General features: G+C 32.9%; 1 protein-coding gene across 12 annotated transcripts in view; it reads right to left on the bottom strand.

Annotated features, from left to right (window-relative positions):
- Window positions 1-58: 58 nt before the first annotated feature.
- LOC105341349 (CSC1-like protein 2) overlaps window positions 59-27,789 on the bottom strand; it is a 30,871-nt gene continuing 3,140 nt past the window's right edge. For 3 of the 12 annotated variants that reach the window (XM_066087375.1, XM_011447840.4, XM_066087376.1), the window contains exons 2-25: window positions 22,360-22,546; window positions 22,097-22,179; window positions 21,285-21,317; window positions 19,867-19,963; window positions 18,434-18,471; window positions 17,173-17,312; window positions 16,927-16,978; window positions 16,471-16,653; window positions 16,133-16,213; window positions 15,893-16,019; window positions 15,543-15,676; window positions 14,782-14,907; window positions 14,260-14,410; window positions 12,695-12,804; window positions 12,232-12,318; window positions 7,283-7,339; window positions 6,820-6,982; window positions 6,396-6,501; window positions 5,948-6,115; window positions 5,739-5,756; window positions 4,450-4,571; window positions 3,938-4,000; window positions 1,445-1,495; window positions 59-1,154 (exon numbers count right to left, since the gene is read on the bottom strand). In XM_066087375.1, the coding sequence (XP_065943447.1) occupies window positions 1,002-1,154; window positions 1,445-1,495; window positions 3,938-4,000; window positions 4,450-4,571; window positions 5,739-5,756; window positions 5,948-6,115; window positions 6,396-6,501; window positions 6,820-6,982; window positions 7,283-7,339; window positions 12,232-12,318; window positions 12,695-12,804; window positions 14,260-14,410; window positions 14,782-14,907; window positions 15,543-15,676; window positions 15,893-16,019; window positions 16,133-16,213; window positions 16,471-16,653; window positions 16,927-16,978; window positions 17,173-17,312; window positions 18,434-18,471; window positions 19,867-19,963; window positions 21,285-21,317; window positions 22,097-22,179; window positions 22,360-22,521 (2,505 nt within the window). In that variant the 5' untranslated portion in view covers window positions 22,522-22,546 and the 3' untranslated portion in view covers window positions 59-1,001. Of the gene's footprint in view, window positions 1,155-1,444; window positions 1,496-1,785; window positions 1,861-2,897; window positions 2,925-3,937; window positions 4,001-4,449; window positions 4,572-5,738; window positions 5,757-5,947; window positions 6,116-6,395; window positions 6,502-6,819; window positions 6,983-7,282; window positions 7,340-12,231; window positions 12,319-12,694; window positions 12,805-14,259; window positions 14,411-14,781; window positions 14,908-15,542; window positions 15,677-15,892; window positions 16,020-16,132; window positions 16,214-16,470; window positions 16,654-16,926; window positions 16,979-17,172; window positions 17,313-18,433; window positions 18,472-19,866; window positions 19,964-21,284; window positions 21,318-22,096; window positions 22,180-22,359; window positions 22,547-24,042; window positions 24,325-27,789 lie in introns of those variants that run through there. The other 9 variants (XM_066087373.1, XM_066087378.1, XM_066087380.1 and 6 more) reach the window with 9 other exon arrangements.

Here is a 27,789-nt window from a genome sequence, read left to right as displayed (position 1 = left end):
AGACAGACAGACAGAGATTACATGTACTTCTGCAGAAAGTTACATTTTTCTACCCCAATTCAGCAATTTAACATAATATTATTACTTGCAGATGAACATGTACTAGCCACATATATAAAAATTAGTGAAAAAAGTAGATTCAGAAGAAGCAGAAAGACTGAAATTCATTCTAAGATCCTCATTATAATAATAGCAATACATGTGCATGTATTTATGCTAAAAATGCACATTTTATACAGTAATCATGCATTTCATTTGAAGCATAACTTTCAACAGACATCCAACATATTATGCAAGTACATACACCACAAATCACACAAAGTTTGCTGGTTTTTTCAACTAATTATAACCAATATATTTTAGAACAAAGAATAAATTAATACATGTATATTAAATCATTTTTAAAAAAAACTTTTTGATCAGTATTTATAAGCACTATATCTATCATGTTCTGAAAGAGATTTTCTCTTTCAGACAATAAACACTACCCGGTACATATTAATTTATGATGTTTTTATTACCCTCAATTTGTATTGCACTATGTAACAACATCTGATTACAGAAATAAATTGGGTTTTTCCAAGTCAAGTCATAGGTTTTGCTCCATACTTTGATCTTTTTTTTTTTTAATGTGAAAATTAAAGCTAGATACAATAAGGACCATAGGTTTTGTTTTTGCACCCTAGAATTCTCTGGTTCAATTGGACATACATTGGTGGTAGGTTTTTTTGTTTGTAAAATGGGTAATGGTTGACATGGTGACCACCATTTAAGATCATTTACCGGTATTCTAGTTTTACATACACTAAACCCTTTAACTCCATAGCATGTCATGTAGTTATACATATAACTATTGATTCACCAAGCATAAAAAGCACTGTTTGTTTTCAGTTTCAATAATGGAGGTCATAAACTGGACACAGTGAACACCCATTGGTGTTCATACAGTTGAACTAAACTGGTAATAATTATTGGTGTTCAGTGGTAAGGTTCAATTTCATTTACTGGACATAGTGAACACCATTTGTGTTGTTATCATCATTCTCCTTGTTGACATTTGTGGCACCAGACATCGTACCGTAGGAGGTTGCTAGGCGACTAGAGCTGCTCACTGATGGTGTTGCATTATCCAACAGCACACCAGCAACAAATGGCTGAAAAAAATAAAATAAATTAAGTGCATGTTACACATTTAGTTCAAAAGATATATCAACATAATATAAATATAAAGGATAAAAATTAACTCAATTTATAGTCTTAATCCATACCATTGTAAAACCATTGAGTTTGTGATTATTGATTAATTTTCAAAGATTTGAAAGTTACTAAGTATTAGTTAGTAAATGTTTAATACATTTTATGAGACAACCACCAGATATCTGATAGAAAAGGGGACTATAAAAAGCATTATAAATGTAGATTTTTTGAGATGCATTCTACTTACTTTGTCCGAAGATTCTGGGGAATTTGCTCTTTGCTCTTGTTCCACAAAGTGCTGTAAAGGAAGATGCTTTATTTTATTTGGATCATTTTTCAGTGATTTTTGTTAAAAAAATATTTTATTAAAGATGCGGTCTACAAATGTAGACAGACAGACAGACAGAGAGATAGACAAATAGATAGATTGATTAGAAAGATAACTCATGGCTATGATTTTTCTTAAATCTGGAGGAAGATTTATTTCTTATCTTATAAATGTAAATTGTGAGTTCAATAAATTGACTGAAATACGGGTATGTTATAAACAAGAAAAATAAACATCAATGCAGTTTGAATAACATTAAAATTCATAACAAAAATTCATGTAAAATGGCATAATAATTTGTTACAACTCACAATCATAGATGAGGTTTTAAGCATCTGAAACATCAGCATTACATTATTACTTATTAGGTTAGTTACTGACTCACTACGGAAATATATTGGGTTGATCAATCTCATAGATGGCGAGGCGAAGCCGAGCCATCTATGAGATTGATCAACCCAATATATTTCCGTAGTGAGTCAGTAACTAACCTAATAAGTGTTTTGTTTTTCCCGAGGACTATGAAGCGACATATTTGTTCACAAATAGCAATGATCTATGCAAAGCAAGGTTCAAGATGCTTAACATTTCGTCCAATTTAACTCATTTAAACTCTTCAAAATTTTCAATCTCACCTTTCAAATACTCTTTTAAAACCTTTGCTTCACCCATGTTTACTTGCAATGTTTTGTTGTTATTCAATTTTAAATGTTTTCTCCCTTTCTCTGCAGAGATTTGAGCAAATTTTGACACTGCCATTTTGTTCTGCTCCAGACAAAACAATGTGACGTCAATATTCTAAGGGCAACTACTCTAATTTTAAAGAATTTCAAAGGGCAACTACTCCAAATACTTTAAGAACTTACGGCATGCGGTTTATGTATTAAATACTATGAAATGTCGAAATGAGTAAGGGAAGCGTCGGTCGATGACGGCCATATTGCCTCATATTACTTCTCACCGAACAAATATAGAGATATATGAGGCAATCACGTGCTATGTTTAAACCAATGAAAGTGTTACATTTCAGTCCGAGGGAAAACAAATTCTAATTTTGTGCTTGTTTGTAACAAATTGAATATTGTTATCCAGGACATAACCATTGTATCATAATTATATTGTATATCTAGCCTGTACTTGAATTGTTGTATTCACTGGTAGATGTGTCATACATTACAAACAAGTATATTTATTAGCATTACTCTACCTCATGCTACCCATTAGAACAACATATGCGCAGTCTTAAATATCAAAGTACAAGTATTTGACATCATAATGCAACATTATAATTGTAAATGTCATCCATATTATCATGCTACCAGTAAAATGTCAGCCCCTAAAGATTGAGATAGAGTGCTGTGGATAGGCCTACCTTCTTCTCACAATCATCCTCCGTGCTCTGGCAGTGCAGTGGACAAAAATGACAGAAATCATCAGTCTCAGATCAACAGACGCCACAAATACACCACATTGACACCACAGAGATATACCACAAAGGGAGATAAGCACTGCCAGGCATCAATACAAGGAGCAGGGAACCAGTGTACAACACATAATTTACATATCATAATACCAGTACAATATATTTGGCCACACTTTGCCATAATTCGCAACTCAAAATTTGCTAAATTAAGAGAATCAAAATATTTCCCAAAAACATAAATTAAGCTCCAAACATTAAAATTTTCACTAAATTGGAATATAACAAAAAGTTGACAAAAATTTGCAATAAACTTCCAGTGCAAAACTAATCCAATATAAGGCATTAAATCTCTTCTAATAAATACATTGTATATATTTTGGTGACCCCCACCATCAACCGACCAAAATAATATTTTAAAAGCCCTAAATGACAACACCAATTAAACAATAAAGAAAACATCAATGTCCTAAAATTACTACATGTACTGCATGAATATGTATGTTACACTACAACTGAACTCTCAATAATGTACCAAGAATTTTTTCTAAATTAAAAATGGCTAATTATCCACCCATGGTAATAGTTCATCAAAGAAAATTTTAAGAATCTGCTCAATGCATCTAGCAAAAGTGGAATGAAGACCTAAAATAAGCCAATTTTTTATATTTGAATAAGTACAAGGGTCTGTCTTTGTTAAAAGCAATCTTATAAGTGTTAAAATGTGCAGTCTCTACATCATTGGAATATATATATTCACTTACATGTAATAAAACCAGCCCAATATTTCTCCAAACACGGTATCAACATAAAAATCTGGAATGCTGTTATAATGGGCAGATTGAGAAGAAATATTTATTGGCAAGGCGTTAAAAAGTATACATGTATATAATTAAAAGCTATGAAAAGATGTTATTGTAGTATAATGAATACAATTTACTGTCATTCTATAAGTTATATGCATTTGTAGCTTCAGGCAGTGAAAGACTTACATGGGGTGATTCTACACCGGGACGATATTGAGTAGAATTTTCATCAGGTACCTTGTCATTTTTCTGTTCATATAGTCATAATTAAACAACAATTATTCTGCACCTTAAATCAATTCTTTTCTAGTTTTTTTTACCACAGACATTCACTATGAAATCTTCCAATTTAAAGCTGCATATGCAAAAACAAGCTCATATGCAGCACTCAAATAACAACCAGAAACGTAACGAAAGACAACTTATTCATGCAGTGCTTATACACTCTGCTCAAATATGACACTCACTTTAAGGAAACACATGCAAATTTCTATAGATACTTGTATGTGACATGCAAAGATTTAAGATCAGTTCAAACAATATTGATAATTTGTGCATTCCATTCTTTTTAAACAATCTTATATTCTTAATTTCAAAGCAACATTTCCAGAAACATGTATTCAATCTAACGAGAAGGTGATGAAGTTCAATTATTCAAAACACTACAATAGCAGTCATTAAGAGTGACTTGCCCTTACCCTGTATCTGCGGGTGGCCGAGGACAGATTCTTGAACCAGCCGAAGCAGACCCGCCCCACGAAAATCACGATGGACATAAAGAGGGCCACAGACGAGAACACAAACACGGGGTTCACTTTCTCTGTAAAGGAAAATAATTATGGTAAGATACATTGTATTATGCAGACTACTATCCTAAATACAACCATGATCATATATTTTCTTGGTAAAAAGGGAAATTACAATTAATGTATAGTTGATGTTTCACAGTGACTAACTACATGTACAGCCATTATGGGTAATCACTGTACATGAAAAATTAGATGATGCCTATTACAATAATACAGCCTCTGTAAAAGAAAATTAGATATACATGTATATACAGAGACTGTTGCAACCATTATTCAGGGTTCAATTATCTGCAAATGTTCTCAAAGATCTAAAATTTGATTTGACTGGTGTTGTTTCTATAATATAAGAGTCAAACATACATATGGCTGTTCATTCAGTGTTTAATAGGTACATAACATCACATTCTGCCTGATTGAACTGAATGAATAATGTTCCAAGTTTATATTGATGTACACATACATGTATTTATTACACATGTAATAATTGACATAAAAATATTTCAAAAATGTACACAAAGAAAAAAAGTGAACGAAGAATTCTGAATTCAATGTACATGTAAATGGATCATATCTGTTAAGAAGTACAAACCAATTTAACATTCCATTTCTATTCAAGAAGTAAATAAGTACACAGCAGTAGTCTTTGAAAGCAATGCAATAGTTAACAATGTGCTGATATTTTTCTTTCTTTGATTTTAAGCTATACATGTACTTTAAGCTTTCGATATGTAAAGCTAAAATCTTACAATTTCAAAGAAATCTGCAAGGTTTCTCAGTAAATCGCAAAAATAAAAGCACGTATAGATGTACATGAACATTATGTCAAGTTGATGATGAGTTAGTATTTCTTGTTGCAGTTTACATTGACAGAACAGATGAATTTAAACACTAATTCCTATGTGCCAAAGGATCTTCATACAGCCAGCTTTTAAGATTACAGGCAATTTTTGTGTTTCTAACCTCTTCCATGCATCTTTGGTTATTTCCTGTTTCTTGGTTAAGTTATTTTTTTTTCCTGCAATATGGCTTATACCCATATGAACAAGCAAATACCAAATAACATTTTAATTGTGTACATGTAAATGACCATGATACATAAACCTATTTAATTCTAGAGCAATCATGGAATAAAGACACTTATGGCAGCCTGACACATTGCAGTTCTTTGCTAGACTTACCATTACTAAAGCTGATCTCTGAAACATGTGCATCAAAACTTAAATTCTTAAAATTGCTTCAATGTCTAATTGCTTCAGATTCATTTCTATCTATTCTTCATTGAAATGAATGGTAAAAGGTTGAATATTGAAAATTTAACACAAAGCAAACCTTAATAACCATAATGATAATTTTATCAACAGTAAATGGCAACTCTTTACTGCTTTACCTGATCTGAGAGCAGTGAAGAAGACAACATTGAATTGGAGCAAAATGGTTGCCACGGTGACAAAATTAATGGCGGAAGAGTGGATCTTTTTGTTGATTTTTGATGGCTTGTAGGCAAAGTAAATGTTGTATCTGTCCACTGCATGTTTCAAAATCATGTACACCCATCCTGTGAAAAAGAGAAAATTCATACATGTACTAGTAATTGAAATTTGAAGAGGTCTTATGTAACAAAGTTATCTTCATAGTTATTTTCATACCAGTACAAGCAGTTGTAAAATTCCATTTCTGGTAATTCAGCTGTTCTTGGAGAATATTATTTATACAAATAAGTTCATATTCATACCATAATTATATAATGATAGTTTTATTTGGCGCATATCAATATATTAGTACTATAAAGGTTATAACGGTATACTAATTTTTCATACAAGAAATGCCAGACTTACCAAAAGGGACGACCAGGGGACAGAGAAGGCTGTAGGCCATGATGACGGCAAACACACACAGCATCCAGGCGTACTGGGAGCCATACTGGAACTCCCAAACCACAGCCTGTATAACACAGCCAGGGACAACTCATTGTATCAGATTTACAATGTGAAGAAATTTAACACATTTCTGTTCATTAAGTATTATGATAGAAAGCAAAGTGCCAGGATAAACAATTTGATTTGTTTGAAATTCAATTCATTACATCTTCAAAATTTGTAATATTTCAAAACTACATCGTGTGAGAATTATTATTTCATTTTTAAAGTGTTTGCTATACATGTAACAGTATTCAGCTACAAATAATGTTTAAATTTGCAGGTAGTGAGAATTCAAAGGATCTGTAAGGATTTGTACATATATTTGAAAACAAATGTTTACCTTTCTAACTGCTGTCTTTTCAGCTGAGGAATGAGCAAGTGAAAGCTTAAGAGCATACATGAATAGCTCGGAAAAGCGAATTAACTCTAAAGCTGTACCAATGAAAGCTGCCGTAATGACGTAATTTACAAAGAAGGCGCCATGTCCAGCCACAAATATACACCTGTAAAGACGAAAGCACTAATTCAATTAGAGTTTGTAAAATTGATTAGAATAATAACAAATTAGATTTTTTTCCTGTTATCTTCATGCAAGTATAAACATAAGAAAGCAAACAAACTTATATGTTGCAATTCTTTTATTCACATATATTTGTACCGATACATGTCTATAATTGTTTCGTGATTTTGATTGTCGGCCATCTATGTAATGGTCCAATCTTAGGCTCTATATTAAACTGATAGTCATTTTACACTATTATGTCTTATATGGGTGTTGAATCTTTTGACAAAATCACACGTACCTCCATCTAAATGAGGACTCTTTGTCCAGAACAAACCACTGGAACAAGGCTTTAACACTGGAAAACAAGTCACAACATTTTACAATGGACATAAATTTTAGCAATTGCAATTATATATAATGTGTTAGTACTGCTTTCCTACTTTACTGTCGATTCCTTAATTTACAAATGTACTTATTGATTCTGCCCATGTGTAGATCGTGAGAATGTAAAAATGTGAGCACCAAACTTTATTTACAATTTCATATGGTTTACAACAGTACTGTCAGTAAAACAAACGTGACAGTTTAAAAATCAGTAAGAGGTGCTTCTCATGACTTTATACGGATATTATTTCCGAGCGTTCATTTTAAAATCAACAGTAATTAGGTTTTCTATATATTCATTTACATTCTTTAAGATGAAATATACACAGCAAATACTGTGGAATCAATAAAATTTGTGGGGGGCCAATTTTCTTGGATTGCTTAAATTTTACATGTACATGGGGACGTAATTTCATGTATTCTCATATTTATAAAAGGAAATATGACTTTATAACTCTAATTTGTTAATTCGTGGAGGATGGTAATTCGTGGAAGAGAGGTATCGGTATCCATGAATTCCACGAAAATTGAGCCACCACGAAATCTAATGATTTCACAGTACTTAAAAAGAAAACACTAGACTAAGTGATGTATATACACTACAGCCAACGCGGATCCCGTATTTTCCCGCGACACCGTGATGGTGTTTTAATCCTTTCCGCGATACACCGTCGCGGTATTGTCATCGCGGTGATCGCAGGGCCACGATTTTACCGCGATGGTGTAAGACACCGTAACAGGCGTGTTATCTGTATTAGGGATTAAAGTAAGAAGGAGAAAGCAAGCGCTGTTTTAATTATTGTTCGAATTTAGAAATAAATATTATTAGAAGAAAAATTCATTATTTTCTTTGAATTGTTTTTAACAAAAACTTCTAGAAAACTATTGCTGCATGTATTTTGTTAATGTTGTTCAAGAGTTCCAATCATAGCAATGTATTACGCAAATCATGCGTATATGTGTACTTGAAAATAAGTATTATTTTTTGCATATGATGAGTTGAAAATATGCCACAGATTTAAAGAAGACAAATATTACGCGATGTACTATTATAAGGTCGCTAACGTAGACATCAACTCAACTTGTATGTTTTCCCCTCAATCTTACTCTTATTTAACTCATTAAATACTTTCCGGCCTCTCTCTCTCTCTCTCTCGTTTTAAATAAATCCGATTATATGTACGAGGGTTGTTCGGAAATTATTGAGACATTTTCTCTTATTCTTTTAGTAAAAAAGATAAACTCTTGAAATTTCACCAACACGTAAATCAGGATAGAGATTATCAACGTGAAAAGTTTCTTGTCCATGGCTTGAATAGATTGTTCCTGGTAAGATGACCAACGTGCCTTCGTCCTGTGACCCGGCGCAACCGCAAACTTTTTGCAACGTCATTTTAACGCTTCTTATTGCTCCTGTGTTTTAAACACCTTACAAACGAACGGAAATAAGAATTATACTTTATTTCTCATCTTTTGTTTTTATTTCAAGATGTCATTATTTATATTTTCAATAATTCGCTCGTTTTTTAGGGTAAAAATCGAGTTATTTTTACCCGAAAGTCTAATTACTGTGAATGTCTCCTGCATCATTTTTTATATATTTTAGAACTGTTGACAACAGTTGGTGTGTTAAAAGTACTTGATAATTAATCCTTTTGGCCTAATTCTCGTTTAACAATCAGTGAAAAAAAAATGATGAGCTGAGGCTCTATACCTTGTCTTGTCATCGTATAGTTTTTTAAGCAATTTCGTGGCCTTAAAAGGTCTTCTTCTGAGATTTCCACTAGTTTGACGGTTTTCAATGCGCCGCCTTGACGTCAAAATTCAATGTAAAGTCGTTGTCAGATTTCTATTGTTTGGTAAATATATGTGTACCATATCCGTATTTGAACTCAAACATCAGTGGAACTTAATCAAAAGTTAGTCGCAAAAAATAGCAAAATGAACATATTTAAATTGATTTCTTTTATCATTAACTGTATTTCTACGAACACTTTTAAAGAAGACGTTTAAGTTGTTAAATCTCCGAGTTTATGGCTGCGCCGGGTACCCCGACCACCGACTTGTTTATCTACCGTCGTAAACAAAATATTAAATATTCTTTTAATATTACTTTGTTTTATTATTTGTTGGTATTTCTTCAGTGTCTATGCCAATTTTCACCAAAATTCGTCAATTAGAAAAGAAGATATTCGAGTTGTCTCAATAATTTCCGAACAACCCTCGTACATTTAGGACGATCGGTGTTAATTATAGTCTAGGCAACGGTATGGTCAATCATGGAACAATTATCACCTTGGAGGACAAGTGTCACCTGAAGAAAATCCCGTAACACGGGTCCCGCGTCTAATGCCTTGAGCCATTTAAATGACAAAGTAGGTGTTAAAATTAGGTAACGCTTGCATATACCGGCCACTTCAGGGTATTGAGGGTAAAAGAACAACAGATTATGAATAACGGGATTGCAGTTTGACTTCCAGGGATCCAGGGTTTTGAGAGATCAAGAGAGTAGATTTACTTGGTAATATAAGGGGGTGGAGGATATGGACCGGAGACACACTTCGAGCAAAATGATGCTTAATTCAGACAGGTACATTGACAATCAGTCATCCCTGTGTTTACGGGTGTGTGTAACTATTACATAACACTTCCTGACCATGGCAGCACCCGTGCTCTGACCACGTGCCATGAAGAATTTCATTGAATGCTGAGGATCTCCCCTCCCCCCTCTCTCTCTCTCTCTCTCTCTCTCTCACTTCAAATAACTAATATTTTATGTGAACTGCTAAAGTAGTACATGTAGCCGTAACGGCATTCTGATTGAAATGCACATAATAGCACATGTTTTCGTAATGGGCGTTTTAAGAAATATCATACCATGGACGTATATATAAAAGCCCCTGATCATACGCGCCTTCTATCTTTACTGCATGAAGATAAAATAATGCCTGATTCAGACAGGTATATAGAAAATCACAAGTACGGCACAATTTATAGAAAAGCTATCCCTGAGTTTACGGGTATCCCTGTGTTTACGGGTGTGTATAACTATTACATAACACTTCCTGTCTGTGACAGCACCCGTGCTCTGACCACGTGCCGTGAGAAATCTTATCGAATATTGAGACAACTCTCTCTCTCTGTCTCTCTCTCTCTCTCCTAAATCAAAATATATAAAGTTCTAAGGAAATTGAAAATTAAAACTTTCTAAATTTTAACATGGCTAGAGAAATAAATAATATACCACATATCGCGTAAAGAAGTTTCTTTTATACTTACATGCATATATGCACACAAACACACATCTTTGTTCATATGATTCCCATTTGATTCATTCAAACAATCACATTTTTACCATTTTAAAAAGTACAAATACTAGATGTGTATATAAAATTTACTTTAGCTGTGTTCTCAATTACTCTCTCTATTCCTGATTAACCCTGATTATAGTCTGTTCGTTAATTGTATTTCAATCGAGTACAAAGTATATCATTAAAAGGTAATTTTATGGATGTATTTTGTAAACACTGTGTTATGAATACGCAGAATAATTTCCTTAAATTTAAATTGGAAAACAAATGTTCATTTGTTTGAAATTAAATTATTCTATCAAGAAAATTTTGTTGTTTGAAAGAACGGACTATATACTTCTATTTAGCTGACCCCAAGTCACACTAATTGCTGCAGGTCACCCACCCTGACGACAACCACCAAAATACTATACACACATACTGTATACGTAATGTTACGCAATTCACCTTCCTCTGTTGGTCAACTGACACTGCGAAATTTTAACATGTGAAGGATACCCCAGAATAAATGATCATTCTTATTTTTAAATTTCTGGTTTTGAACGACAAACATAAATATTGGGCGACCCACTGAACATCATACCTTTTTGTTAGATCGGATAGGAAAGTCAATTTTTAAATACACACAATTTTAACATTAACATTTTCGTAAACTGATTGAACTTATTTTTTTTTTAAAACGTTTGATAAACAAGTTATACAACTTATATTGATATCTTTTGTTGGCACGGATGTTAGCGCGAGGGGGTCACTTTAAAACATGTTATATCTACATGTATTTTGTTATTCATTAAATAAGTTCTTTGAATGTATTTAAGAGAAATGACCAAGTGTAAGGTATGTTTTAAAGGTAAGAATTAAATATGAAAGATTGTAAATGAAACGCTAATTAGTATCCCTTTCTCGAGGCGAAATAAGATATTTTTGTGAAGCGTTTATTACCGGGTATATAATTATCAATCAAATTCATTGATAACCAAGAATTGTCAGCAATGAATGTGCCAAGATTAATTTATATGTAACACCATCAAGTATACAAAATAGTATACGAAATTCTGTATTAGCATAATTACACGTTCCTTTTATTTCTCCCACTTTTTTAAATAATAATAAATTGTAACAATCAACTCCATATATAAAATAAACGCATATGAATCAATATTCATTAATTCTCTCAATAATATTTCCCGTACGAGAAGAAATTGGGGGAGGTAACTCGCGTTAAAAACATGACTAGATTTCACCTGGGACTGTTTTCACACTACCGCGACGGTGTGGTCAAGGTGAGAAGCTGTACCGCGAGGATGCGCGGTTTTACCTGAGTTACCTGTGCTAAACCGCGATCAATTTCACACCACGAGGACTCGCGGTAAATACGCAAACCGCGTTGGCCGTAGTGTAGGTACTGCATCCTCACAATGTCAAGGGTCCTGAGTCCACGGCCGCGAGTGGACTCAGGACCCCTGACATTGTGAGGATGATAGGTACTGGTATTGGTATCAAAATAATATTTTCTTTATTGAGCCGACATCTTATATAATTCAGACATTACCTTGTCAGTCCTAGAGAGGGCAGGACAAGCACCATCAACAGCAGGAAGATAAACGTCTTCACCATGATCACATGGTGCTCAGCAGTTCTGAATAAAACAACGGGCTAACATTCATATAGGCCTAAAAGTTTATTGGTATGTTGATTATTAAATCAATTAATTGTAAGCATCATATCCACTAAAATATATCATCGACATGAACAAGTCAACATCTTCTGTCAAAATCTATTAATAAAATCTTTTACAACTAAGACACATACTGGACTGGTATATAAAAGTTTAGGGCATGCCGTAAACCAACTATTATTTGCCACAACATTTTTTTTTAAATTGATAAAGGATAAAATGGTTCACATTGAGAAATTCTTTCAAATTCTCTCGAAACTCACAAAATTTTCTTGCACATTAATAAAAGCTGATTTACAGAATGCCAATTGTAATGTATGTTCCGGTAATGTCTTACCTTGTCCAATGACCTATGAATGTTGAGTCAGAGTAATACACTACAGTTGGAAGTAACGCGGAGAAAGTCCACAGTAACAGCGTAGGTAGGAACTCGACCAACGCTGGACTCTGAAATCAGACAGAAACCATACGTAACTGACTGTTAACATGCTGATATACCTGTGTATAATGAAGGAATGCATTCATAGATTTAAAGTAAGGTTTATGTGCAGGTTTGAAGCCCATACATGTTTCTGTAGGCTTTCAGTGATTGTGAATTTGCTCAAGTGTAAATGATACAGCATAATTCAGGCATATGAAGCAGTTAGTATTTTTTCTATATATTTTTTTTATTTATCTGTTCATGGTGTTTACATGGGAAAGGAATGTTGAGCTTTAATTCTAGCGAATTTTTTAAATCATAAGTAGCAATTTAAGACATTTAATCACATAAAGTTTTGCCATAAAATAGTTTAGTTTGAAAATAAATCTTAATTTTGATACAGATAAGAAAAACAATGATTAGTTCTTTAAGATTCATGCTTTCAATCAAATTCCTTTACTGAATTTTTGTTTAAAAATAGAAGTTTATAAGTTCCTCAAAAGCATTGCATTATATTTCTTTTATCATATTATCAAAGCATGCATTTCCATAACCAGAATCGATCATGTACACAAAAGATTATAACTGAATTTGAGCTTACAATATTTGTAATCTGAAAAGAACAAATACAAAAACAAAACTGAATATTTAAAAGAGCAAAATCAAGGCTTACAAGGATAGACACCTGTAAAAAGAAATATGTAGATACAACAACTCAAACAAAAATATTTATGATAAACCAAAAATCTATCGTATGTCCGTAATTTTTGCAATGATCTAATTTACACTTTTTCACAAACTCTTTTATATCCTGAATTATTGAACACGCAGAAATTATATCGTGCATCATTTTCAATAATAAACTTTTTACATCGCAAGACATGACTGACGCAAATTAAAAATGCTACAGATTTTTCCTATTTTGCAAATTTTGTTGAAAAAAATCTGATTTCATATCAAATAAATTGTCAAAAAAAGATCTATTCATGATGTATTGCTGATCAGTAGTTGTCACAAAAAAAATCCATTTGGACGATAACATGCTTAGCCAAGGATGACAACTCACTCTTCATCTCTTTTTCATTTACATGCAGCGGTTCATATCATACTAGTACTTAATGCAATGTAAACTGTGACTAATTTGTATTTCTTGCACAACATGCATACTTCTAAAACTTACACTCCACATCTACAGTAGCCATATAGGAGCAAAGTTTCTAGCTAAAAATTGGATTTTTATATCCACAAATTAACCTTAATTATTTAATACTGCAGGTCAATTACATGTACATCATGTAGCAAATATATATTATTCTTTTTGTTTTAACTGCATATAATAAAAATTGCAATTATGCACTAGTGATGGGAGTTAACTCTTGTACTGTGGATAAAGTATGCATGGTCTTCATGAGACTTCAATTCAAGAATAATTTTCTTACAAATCAGCAGAAAATTATACGTAATTTGGTACAAATACTTACGTGCTCCTGTATAGGTTTGAGGTACTCAAATTCATTAAGGCTGTTAATTATAATCAGAGGAGTAGTGAAGAAAAACAGGATAATTAACAGGATCAGGTTAACAATGATAGCCGTAATCCACCACTTCCACTTGGATTTGGACAGGTTCTCCCTAAAGGGAAACAAGTTCTCTCAAAATTATGATCTAAAATTACTTCAATCATCAAACTATTGATATGTATTTCTTGTGAGGATTTCAATAGTTTGTCACATTACTCAAACAGTGAACTACCAGTAAGTTGAAAAAATTTAATTGCATATCATATATTTTATAGAACAGTTTTTTTTAAAATACTATGGTATAATACTTAGAACTAAGTATAGTCCAAACATTCCATAACTTACTTCATTTCTAATTTTTCATTGAATTGAAAAAAATTACATTTAATCTTTCAAGGCATTGTTTGATATATGAATCTGTTTCAGATTTTGTCTATTTCAATTGATGACCCTTATCTAAATACTAGTGATTGATGTATTTACCAGTAGATATTCTCGGGTGACGGAGCGTAATGTACATTCCAGGACCAAACCATCAGGTCCTCACTGAGCGAGGAGTTCTGGGGGTTACTGGTCCCCTTACACGAGTCCTCAAAGTCACTCCTCACCCTAACAATTAAGAATTATAAAGTACATTGAGCATAAATAAATGCATCATACATGTACTCATCTACTTACATGGGGTAATTCAATAAAACATGGATTTTGATATTAAAATTGTTACTTAAATTATGACACAATTTTGTATCATTTAGGCCAAAAAAATTGGGCCAAAATTTTGAGCAGGTTTTTAAGGTGTTTTTTTTTAGACAGTTATTTATTTGTGTACTCGTTAGCATATATTCATCAAACAGATAATGGCAAAGTATAGATATTATATTTTGTTCTTTTTTGTTGAAACTGTGTCAGACTCTGTTTCATTTTCAAAGGAAGAGTTTTTGTAGATGAACAAACATGACAAATGAAATATGCCTCTGCCGCATTTTGCAGCTCATCTTCCACTTCACAGTAATAACACAAGTCTGAACTGAAATATGGAACTCCCAATGGCATTTTACAAGTTGAATATGCCTGATAAATCATTTGTCAAATAAAAAATTCATTTGGGGTGTTTTGTTATTGATCTTTAATGCCTGAAGAACACGACAGAAATCGTAAAAAAATGAAAAGTCCAACTTTCCAAATGAGTCATTATAAAATTCTCAAACAATTCATTTTTCATTTACAATATTTAGAAGCTTTACCTGGCGGCCATGATATCCGTGTGGAAGGTGACAAAGGCAATGCCTGCAGGAGACTGGTATGCAGTCACTTTCTCTTTGTCACATTTCTCCCGATACTCTAAGGCTACAGACTCATAATGCTCAATAGCATCCACCTAAAGCATGCATTAATTTATATATCAATTAAAACAATCATGATAAAAGATCTGACTCCACCCCCCCCCCCCCCCCCAAAAAAAAATTCTTGAACTGTTTATTTTTTTCTTACATATAGGAATAATTTTCTGTCAGAATATGATATCTCTGCAACAAATGTACAAACTACTATTATAAACAACTGCTAATCATTTTGGTTAAGACTATGAACTGACCTCTTGACACCCACAGGAAGTGCAGCAGCAACAACATCGCCCACATGTGACCGGTGTCATGGTTGGACGGATTCCAGTTTTGTCGTACTCCATTTTGGACACAATTAAAGCCTCTTCTGCTACTCTCCTGTAAGAAGTATAATTATGTACAGAAATTGCAACAGATAGAAATTTCATATCACTGATAAATGCTTGTTTTCATCACCATATTGAGAGATTATGATATTTTGAAACACTGACCTATTCTTATCCAATTTGACAAGATCCGAGATGTTGTAGGCAAACTGGACATCAACCACACTGGCTTCTGGATAGGCTTCTCTGCAAAAAAAATAGAAAAACTTCTTATGTAAGGCTTAATATTTAAAAAAGTTAAAAATCCATGTGCACACTTGTGCAGCATTTAAATATATAAATTACAATGCAAGTACATGTACCATGTTTTTCCTTACAGGCATATGGTATCCTGTATGTCTTTCATTGAAAGAGATACATGTTCTAGTATTGCTTGTGACTTAATTATATTTCTACAACCCCCATTAAAATCTTAAACATGTTCTAGCATTCATCTGACTTACTCAAAATGCTGTGTGATCTGGTTTTTGAAGCATTTGTCTTTTGGAATTCCAGAAATCATCAGTGTCCGTGACACCTGTTCATCTTCCTCGAACTCCAGGTTCACGCGGAAGTGTCGCATCAGACCAACCAGTAAAATCAGGAAGGCCACGGCAAGCACTGCGTGGACCCACAGCAAGGGCGAACTGTCAAAATACAGGGAGGAAATGTTTGTATTTAAATATTTATAAGCAACTAATGTGTCTTACAAGTTAGTAAGACCCACACATAAAATCAGATCAATGTCAGAAATCATAGCGAAAATAAAGGGAGTGTGGAATATTTTTAGAAAACATTCATATTAGAATGATATTTTATAGGCATATGTATCACTATGATAATGTCCATGTACTAATGTAAGTAATCAAGGGAGTTGACAATATGTATATACATGTAGTTATAAATATACATGTACATACTCAGGATCCAGATTCCCAATTGTTGTATGCCCAAAATCTGTTTTGTTCCCAACTACAAAACAAAACAAGCCAAAATCAATACAAGTTCCATACTTTTCATTGTGTTAAAAATGCCCTTCAAAAAATATTGAAGGTCAAGATAGCTAGTTATTAAAGATCAATATCGTCATTCTTCCTCCATCTGTGATCTTTTGAATGCTGTAAGTCAAACAATGACAGTTGTTATCACTTGATCAATGCACATACTGTTGTTTCCAGAGAAGTTGACTGGTACAACAATGGCTACCACTAGAACCATCACAATGGTGGTGTAGATGATCAGGTACCGCTGAAACGTCAGGTACTGAATGGCGTCCTGTCCACTCTTCTTCAGGATATCTTTATCTCTGAAACAAGACATGGACATTTCAGTTTTAAAATATCATATAGAGGAGGCTAAATTACAATAATTTTTTTTCAAAAAATTGGCTTCAGGCTGCTCAAAATTAATTGTACCTTTAACATCCCTTCAAAATATCAAACCTATGAGGGAGGGGAATGAATTAAAAATAAAAAAACCCAGAGCACAATATTTAAACAAATGATTTCATGCATTTTCATTGATACAAATACAGTGAGTATTCAAGCTACATGTAGGCTACCTCTTTAATATTGCTTTTTCCTAACAATCACATTGAGTATCTGATTTATAGTCCCTAATGTGCTGTAAACATTTCAAATTTCTACAGATTGCGGTATTTTAGTAAAATAACCTCAAAAGACCAAATAAAAAATGGGTTTGTTTGTTATATAAAAACACAATTTTTCCTAAACCTACGCGTGCAGGTTACATGAAACGTAAAATTAACTTTGGACAGCCTAATGGCAAAACAGGGTGTTGCTTAACAAGCTTTGTCTGCATGCCATTATCCTGAGAGACCAAAATTAGAGTAAGCAGTCGAGAGACGAGAAGTTGTATAAAACATTAACGAATTATACAGATGAAAGACAGACAAACTGTTAGACAGTGCTTGCTTCCTTAGAAAGTTGCTGAAATTTTAACTTTTATCTTTTTTATCTTTTATTTAAATTTTATCTTTTATCTTTTATCTTAGTCCTACATGTTTATTGACAGTATTTGATACTGCCAACATATGAATTTTGTATGTTGATTTGGAGTTTTCATTGAATCATTTCATTTCATTAGGTAAATTTTCCTGGATTATTTATTTTTAACAAATTCATGGGGGTTGAATAATATGGATTTGGTCTAATGATTATGGTATTATAAATACAGAAACTGTGTTTTATAATTTGCTGATGTTGGAAATTTATGGGTATGGGGAATACACAGAAGCCACAAAAATTGAGTCATCACCAAGTCTTTTCCACAGCAAGCGACTTTATAATCAGATGATTCTGGTCATCAGATTTTTAGAATAATCCAACTCCCTGTGGATTGATCTTGAGTATGACATAATTGTCTGTTAGGACTTGGAAGACTGTCCCCTATCTCTTTATCACTTACTTGACTCTAAAAAAGGCAGGAATCCAGGAGCACACATTCTGAAACCATAAAAAACCATAATTATTACTTGCGAGAAATATTGCCACTAAAGATAACACTTAATAACGTGCATGGTCTGCGTAATGTCAGAATGATGGTGCATTATCATCCTGGTCAATATGTCTGACAGATATTACTTTTAGAATTGCTCTGCAAATTATTGATTAATAATAACCACATTCAACACATGGTTGTCTAAATCAATCTAACAATGGCCAACTTGATTTGAAGTTAGTAAATGAGCAGATTGGGGGAAAACAAACCATCCCGAAGATTTAATCCTCCAATTGAAACCATGTTGAATCCTGAAGTGCAGTGCTGCGTTTTGTAAAAAACTTAACTTCTGCTATGGAAGTTCCATGATTTTTATAACAGTAATTAAGAGAAATGGGATTCAGACTCTTAAAAGAACAATTAGGAGGCCGTTTGATGAGACATGAATTCCCTGTAGTGCTGATGCTGACTGTCCCAGATTGTGAAGTAACTTCCTGGTAGAGGTCTGATTGGACCAGGAGATACATAAGGATAACCTTGACCTGCACTTAATTTCAAGGTCACTCCCATTCTAAGAATTGACATTAATTTAGTACAATCATATTCATTGATTCATTAAGTTAGATAAATCTCTAGAGCCCACAAAAATCTGGACAAATGAAAAATGAACGGTGAAGTGATCTATACAGTGATGCTCTGTATCATTTATCAACACAGATCTCTTCAAATTGATCCACTTTATCATCTGATGCCTTTTGCTTCTTTACTAATCATCATTTAGTTTCGAATTTTCAATGGTATATAACTCATTGTGACACTGATTATGTCACCAACTTTTGATGTCAATCTCTGAAGTGCAGTGGGTATAACTTCGGTCTACTAACCCCCTGTTCCAGAGTTCGAATATAGCAAGCACTTTTGTTTTAATGAAAAGCAATACATCTTAAAAAGTTGATTTTTCCCCAAAATTGAACATCTTCTTCTGTCATTTTCAAGTTCAATGCTTGCCTGAATTTCATATCTTTATTAAAGGAATATAAAAAAATTCAGACTTGTATTAAAAAACTTTTCCAAAGGGTGTGGAGGACCCTTAATCAAACAACACAGCTTATCTTTTATCATATGAAATTCACATTGTGACTGCTGAGCTTGAAATGAGGAGAGATACGTACACTGTCGTGTTTGTGAGATACGTAGACTGTCGTGTGTGTGAGATACGTACACTTTCGTGTTTGTGAGATACGTACACTGTCGTGTTTGTGAGATATGTACAGTCGTGTTTGTGAGATATGTACACTGTCGTGTTTGGTTTGTGAGATAAGTACACTCTCGTGTTTGTGAGATATATACACTGTCATGTTTGTGAGATAAGTACACTTTCGTGTTTGTGAGATACGTACATTGTCGTGTTTGTGGAGGTGCGCGTCCAGGGATTCCACGGAGCCCTGCATCTTATTGGTGTCATCGTCATGGTCACCGTAGAAGAGGGAGGTCCACCTATAATTACATTAACACACATCACTTTAATCATAGTTTACTGAGCAGCAAATGTTGGCAGTACACTTCTTAAGGCAATTGTGTTAGAAAATAAAAATTTCAAAAGAAAACACTGGTATATGTACTTTTTTTGATGAAAATCATTCATTTTTGTGTCTTTTAATGATACTGGTAATTACTTAAAGTTTACTGAAATAAAAATAATTCTCAAGCACAAAGAATCTGGTGACAATGTTACATTAAGTTTCCATTAAATATTTCTAGAGGTATTTGAATTGATTGTATGGTACCTTTATCAACAATTATTGGTAACCAAAAACTTATGTAAACAACTTTCCCAGCTCTCAATCATGCTATTAAGCAAGCTACAGTTATAGGTATTGCAGACAGACAATGCTAGCTCTTGCATCTGTGGCCTGTCTGCGGATGAATTATCGCAGTCTTTGAGATGGAAGGAAAATAAAGCAACCTTGATTCCTGTCCCAAAAATCAATACACTATTCCTTTATATTCATGACATTCTACCAATGTAAAATAATGCGGCTGTATGTTAAATATTATCTATGTCTGGAGGTTTAAGTTTAAGTATAACATAAGTTGCTATATAGAACACATGGTGGGAATTAAAATGTTACACAGAATTAGTACAAAAATGTTTATAAGTTTTACCATGTGAAAAAAAAAGAATTTTATGGAAATTAGGGAAAAGAATTTGAAAAATGTTGCAGGAGAAACTATCTAAATCTTAAATGGTCCTTTCAATGCAAAGATTAATTTACTGAATCTACTTCATTTCTTAATTATCAAAGATAGCTCAAATCTTTATCAGATTTTCAAACTATACACTGATTGATAAGAATTTAAAATCTGCTGTTTCCATTAAAACACACATTAGATAGACTTTTGATCGAGCAATTATCATAGTGAACCTGACATTGATGTTAAAGCAACTTGCCACTAATTAGAAGATTGTCCTATATCTACTAAACTAAAATGTGTATATATGCTCCAAATGCAACCTTTATCCAGTATCGAAATATAATTCCATCACCTTTTGCATGCATGCATAGTCTCTCTCTCTCTCTCTCTCTCTCTCTCTCTCTCTCTCTCTCTCTCTCTCTCTCTCTCTCATATTTGGTGTGGTTCTAGTGCATTCATGACTAGTAAAGAGAGCTCCAAATTACAGGTGGAACGCCTTAGGTCTAGCTGTTGTTAATCACCAGGTAGTGAAGTAGGTAATTTGTTATATGTATTGGTTATTGGTAGAAGGATTAGAAGCTAGCTTAATATATATAGAAAAGGACAGCAATAGCGTTATTACACATTGTATTGGCTGTTGGTATTCAAATTCTGGCTGAAAAGAAAAAAAATCATATTGCATGTTATGTGAAGTTAAAAAAAATGCCTTAGGCCTTATAAAAGTAAAAAGAAGTGTTATGAAGAGAAAGCATCTGTAAAGTTTTGTTAACAGAATGTACGCCGCTGAATAAGGTATCAGTTAAGACCTGTAGGGCAAGAGCTGTACTGATACGCCAGGGTATGTGTCTATAACTAGCAGGCCTAATTGATGCCCTTCCTGATCGACACGATTTATCTCCCTTGACTCTCATTTAGAAAAGAAACAGCTACCCTCGTGAGAATTAAATTCACATAAAAATCAATGAAAAAAAACCCTGCTGATGGAGCTTGTACATGTAATTAGACTGCCCACACTATCAGCTCTCTCTTACAGTATGGTTCCCTCCCTGTCTCTGATTACCCCCATTTATCTTGTTTATAGGTCTGTACTTAAATAAAACCTAAACTGGGTGTAAATCTATCACCAATGGGTCTATTGGTGACAATTTGTAGCAGTAAGACTGTTAACAGAAGCATGTAAGAAAATGATAGTATTTCATCCCTAAACATATACTTACCAGTAATTAGATTTTATATGTTTAAAATCTCAATAGATATATATATATATATCATGAGAACTGAATACAATCTGTAACTTCTAGTGTTCTTAACCCAACTACCAGAGTAATGTTATTTACTGGTATATCTTTTTTAGTATCTATTTATTAATCAAAGCATATTATCTTTAGTATATGGTCTTGGACACCTGGGCACTGTATAAGATTATGGACCTACTTTTCTTCGGTTCTGCTGACCAAAGCAATTCTTCCATAGTCCCAGGCTAGCTTCCTCACTACAGTAAACAGCAGAATGAGAAGCTGCAAGTAGAAGGAAAATACTCATAAGGCAAGGGGTGTATAAATACATGTAGTTTACAGATAGCTGCTTAGCTAAAGTCTTCAATTCGGATCAAATAAGCTCTCAATACTCTGTCATAGCCACCAGAAAATTACTCTTGAGTGGTATAACCTCTATCCTGAAAATAAAAGCCAACTTACCACCCATCCAGCAGTATTAATGATTAAATTAAAGGGGATTCCTCCGTATTCTCCATTGGTGAAGTCAATTTTAGTCTGGTTTTTCACCATAAACGTGTCACAGGAGAGTTCCGCCACACTGCCCGGGCCGATCACCCAGGGGGTCGTAGCGCTTTCTGACATGGTCAACAGATCTTTACACTATCATCTGCAAAATACAAAGATATTAAGTGAATATCTGTAAACTACAGTCACAGATTAATAGTATCTGTAAATTACAGTTCCACATATGAGTACTTTGGTATCCTAAATATTCCTTAAATATCAATTTTCATGGATAATTTAATTTACGAGTTGATCCACAGTTAATTAAAGAGCATTTTCTAAAAATTTACATACTGTAATAATTGATAATTTAATATGATTATTGCTTACGAATTTACTTGAAACTAAATCCATGAAAAATGATGCCCACAAATATTAACGAATTAAACCACAGTAAACTGAAAATGTATTTAGATCTACATAAATAAAATTTTCATCAGAGTATAAAAAAAGAAAATATTGGTATAAATATCTTAAAAATATGCATACCAGTAGTTATAAAGACTTAAATTACATCAATGAAGACCTATGAAATATCATAATTAGAATGCTATCAAATATTCTTATGAATATCAGAATTATATTGTACTTAAACATAATTATCAATATACATTACAAAATTAATAACATTTTAATCTCAATTGCATGCATGTCTATGCTACATTCTGACAACTTGAAAGTTGTTTGTTGAAGCAAAATAACTTTTTTTACCAATACAATTATGTAACCTTAAAATGACATCAATTGGCAGAAATGCAAGGACCTAAAATAATATAAAATGACAATAATGAAAATTCCAATCTAATCCAGTCAAATTTTTATTATTTGATGATTGAATTATTCAAAACGCAATTTAACCCCCAAATTAAATGTGTAGTACATGTATTTATTCAGAATTTTCTAAACAAATTGATACTTCAGGAATATCTCTCACATCTCATTCAAGAAGATTTATTGAAATTGACAATGAAAATTTGTAATCATAGCTGTAATAGACTCTGGTCAAAAATTCTTTGGTAAGTCTTAAAATATAGCAGCCAGTAATTCAGTAGCCAGCATGAGGAATTCATTCTCTTGCTAGGCCAAGTCAGTCTAGATTGATTTTGCAATAAAATTTTTATATCATGAAATTGATATTATACCAGTACATTTTGGTACATGACTGAGATCAACAGATCATGCAAACCTGTCGAACAAAAACTCATGACTCCCTCATATAGAATTACACAGTTAATTCAGTTTTTGAGTCTTTTAGATCAGATTCTCAACTGTAGAGGTCTGCATGATGAGTCCACTTAACATCTTTTCAACCATTAATGAAAATTCATTGCACGAATAAGGGATATGAAGAATTGTACACAGCTCTGCGAAATGATTAAAAACCAATCAATGGTTTTAAATACTCCTGTGTGAAATGAACTCCCACACAGTGTAAACAATGATGGTATGATTGACTTCTCTAATCAATGGGATATACCCACTGAGACAATACTACCATATGTTTACATACAGAATAAATGTCTGACCAGTCTGTCATAGCTAACAAGGCTAAGACTTTCCCACACACTTAAAATGGTCCAAATAACCACCCCCACCTACCTGCCAAACTATCCACACTACAGGAAATATCCCAAAAAATCCTACAGAGAGTATGGTGCCACTGAAGCCGGCTCATATGTTAGTAGCCATGCATGCAGCAAGCTCCTCGCACCTTCAGACAGAGCGATCAATATTTCAGACAGCATACACAATGACATTCCACGGAGGACCCAGTCTCCATTGATTGCTATAAAGCTCCTCTAAACAGCAGCACTTGTACTGTACAAGTATAGACAGACCACCCAGCAGACTGGACTTGACAACCTTAATGGAGGACTCAATTACCACACAAATGGTCCGTCTCTGGTCTTGATTGCTTGGTGCATGTAAAAATCAAGCATGTTGGAATACATGTCCTCTTTAATGAACTCAATATTGCACAGTAGCACCAAATCTCTCTCTCTCTCTCTTTCTCTTTATCTCTCTCTCTCTAAAAAAAATAATGCTTTGTCTGTATAAAGATACAATTTTACAATTTTAAACTAAATACTAAGTGTAAATCTCATCTGTGGTGAGTAGCAAAACCTGCTGTTCTCTGAGAGAAGCATCATTTCCTGTGATGTCCATACACAGGCATATTTGGCAAATTTTGTGGCACACAAAAAAACTTGGATGTAGGGTATTTCTAGTACATGAGTATTAATAATTAAATTCATTTTTGTAGGATAGGCATGCAAACACAATAATAATTCAAGTCAGCAGAAAATTGCTCTGAATTAAAGGTCATATGAAACGATATCCTGACCATATTGAGTTATATACGGGAATGAGTTCATAAGTGCCTATTTAATAAGACTGACATTGTTTTTTTGATATTTTATGCAAAATGTGAGCGCCACAGTCGATCAAAATTACTTAATCGGGAAAAGGAACATTGACTTACGCGGCTTACCTCCCTTGCTTATGACGTCAGTAAGACCCAATCGCCTTATAAAGCTATGTTGTGAATACAAATATCCATGTCATTTTGCAGCATTTTAAAAGAAAAAAAATACTATTTTATATAAAAACTTGTATAATTATACAATAATCAACCACGTCAGTATTTTTTCTCTCAAGAAATGAAATCGTGTGCGTTTTTATTTACATGTAATAGCATGTACATAATGATATTCAGTTTCGAGACTGCAGGGAGAATAAATGATTTTCTTCATAGATCCACATGCAAGTATAATATAATTTTAATATAAGCATTTTTATATGTTTTATTTTGATCTTTTTAATGAAATTGACAAATTCAAAAATAAGTCTGATCGTTTTTTCCTATTTGCACGTCCATGCAATTCATTAAGATTTTTTTTCTAAACAACTTGTAGGCCTCATTGTGCCTCATTCGCTTCACGATTATATTGTTTGTTTCACTTTCAAATTCACAAATATGTTACCATTTAATTATTTTTAGTCTAAGAGAAATTTCTTCCAATGTTTTGTTTTTGAAACGTGTACTTGAATGTGCGGTGTTTTGATTTTAAAACGTGTATGTGCGGTGTTAACTCACAGACCCCTTTTATCTCACTTTCTTCCGCAATGTTTTCTTTCGTTTTTTTTATCATTATTGATGCTTGTTCTTAATAAAATCTGTTGATTATCTTCACATTCGTTCACAACTATTTTTATCAAACAACCGATTTATTTTACCGATGCATTTCTAAATCCTTAAATGACATATTTCCGCGATCTTATTTAATAAAACTTTAATACACGTGTACACAAAGTATTTTCTAAAGATATTGCTACATGTATACCGTATATACTCGCCTATAAGTATGGTTCGCCTATAAGTCGGTTGCCTTTTTCCAGCTTTAATTTGAAGATTTTGCTGTTGACTCCCTTATAAGTCGGGTTACTTTTTCACGACAATTGATGTACAAATACTCTCAATAAAATACCACATTTTATCATACATGTTTTGAGTTCGAAAAAAAATTGTCCTTTTTTCACCCCATAATTGCTTCTTGACTATTTCTATCATGGGTCTATGATGTTAATAACTTTTGATTTAAATGCCATTATTTTTTATAACACTAATTACAAGTTGGTAATAGCTTCAAAACAGGTATTTAAATAGATTGAAAATTTGATGATAGTGATTTATTTCCTTACTGACTGATTAGGTTGGTAATTAGCCCCTTAAACTGGAGTGTTGGCTTGTGTTGTTTTAGATGACATGACCCCTATATCTATTATCACCTTAGGTGTGAAAAACAGACTGCTTGAATTTTCTTTTTAAGTTCACTGCATTTATCTGTTTATTATTTAAAAAGAAATATAACTTACTTCTCTCTTGTTAAAATGTGTTTACTATGTCTCACCTATAAGTCGGACCCCCCACTTTTCACTCAATTTTCTACTCCAAAAAAACCAACTTATAGGCGAGTATATACGGTATATATCAATAAGTCAGAAATTTATATTATTTTGAAATAAAATTTAAGAATAATTTTGCGGCATTTTATAGCAGCTCTTAAATACAAACTATGTACACAATGCCTCAAACATTTTCATTGGCCTGCCTTATATACTTTTTTATGTGACAAAATAAATCAAATCAATTTAAATGCTTTAATTCCCTTTAAATGTAGCTCAATCATTATACGTAACGAAGAAGAAAAGGATGTTTCTATTTCAAAAGGATAAGGATAATTCATTAATCAGCTGTAAATGTTGGAGCATTTCTTTCGTTAAATTTCCACTCCAGTACGGGATCTTCATCATGATTTCACTTTTGTGAGAAGCTGATATTAGATTTATTCATTAACGACCAATTAAAACTAAGTCATCTGTAGGCTTCTACGAAATCAAATGATCTCATTTGAAAAGAAAGACACGTTCATATATGCAAAAATTACTAAAATTAAATCAATAAACTACTGTAAAATTACACTAGTTTTAATGCATTGTTTACATCGGTGGGTCTTTGTGACGTCATAAATCCACAAAATCAAGAACGATAAGCAGGCAAGAATTTTTTCAGGTGCTCAGTTTTCACGGTTATTTCTCAGTAATGCAAAGGCAAAAAAATCTTTCATCATGTATTTTAACATTTGTTTATACCAAGCTTTATATTCATGAAAGAAAATCAGTGTTAAAAATCGTTTCATATGACCTTTAAGTGATTTAACTCATCTGCATCATTAATCATTAAACCTCATTCAATAAACTAGTGATTTATTTATAAAGCAGCAAATATATCATCATTACACAGGTTGCTTAATTTGAATAACCAAGAATTTTAGGATATCAATGCTGTAAAAAGTATCAGAAAATCAGGAGTTTTCAGATATGTCTTTGTCATGGGACTAAGAACACTTATTTGATAAATTGAAATTGAAATCAAAGACAAACATGGCGTGTCATCAGTCAACCTGACCTTCATTTACAATTAATTTATGGATTTTCTATCATATATAGAAAAAAAACTTCATATTAAAAAATTGAAGTATATACATGTGTATAGTACTTAAACTAAAGCAAACTTGTGTGGCGCGGCTCCACATGAGGTATAATTATCATTGTAGTTTGGAGTTCTATTGAACTTCAAACACTGAACAGCATATGCCAGTATCTGTATAAGAAAGGTCGATCCAAGAAATCAATTCATTCAATGATGACAGAGTATATAATTTTTTTTGTACATGTACATGAAAGTTTATTTACTTACAATCATTCTTTGTCTGCCTGGTTACAAACAAATTTTTCCAATTTTCATTCTTAGCTACTTTTGTGAGGTTTTGGGAGGGATATAAA

The sequence above is a fragment of the Magallana gigas genome, chromosome 6 (genome assembly GCF_963853765.1).
Source record: "Magallana gigas chromosome 6, xbMagGiga1.1, whole genome shotgun sequence".
Taxonomy (NCBI): Eukaryota; Metazoa; Mollusca; class Bivalvia; order Ostreida; family Ostreidae; genus Magallana; species Magallana gigas.
Note: the sequence above shows the minus strand (reverse complement) of the source record. Positions and strands in the feature narration are given on the sequence as shown.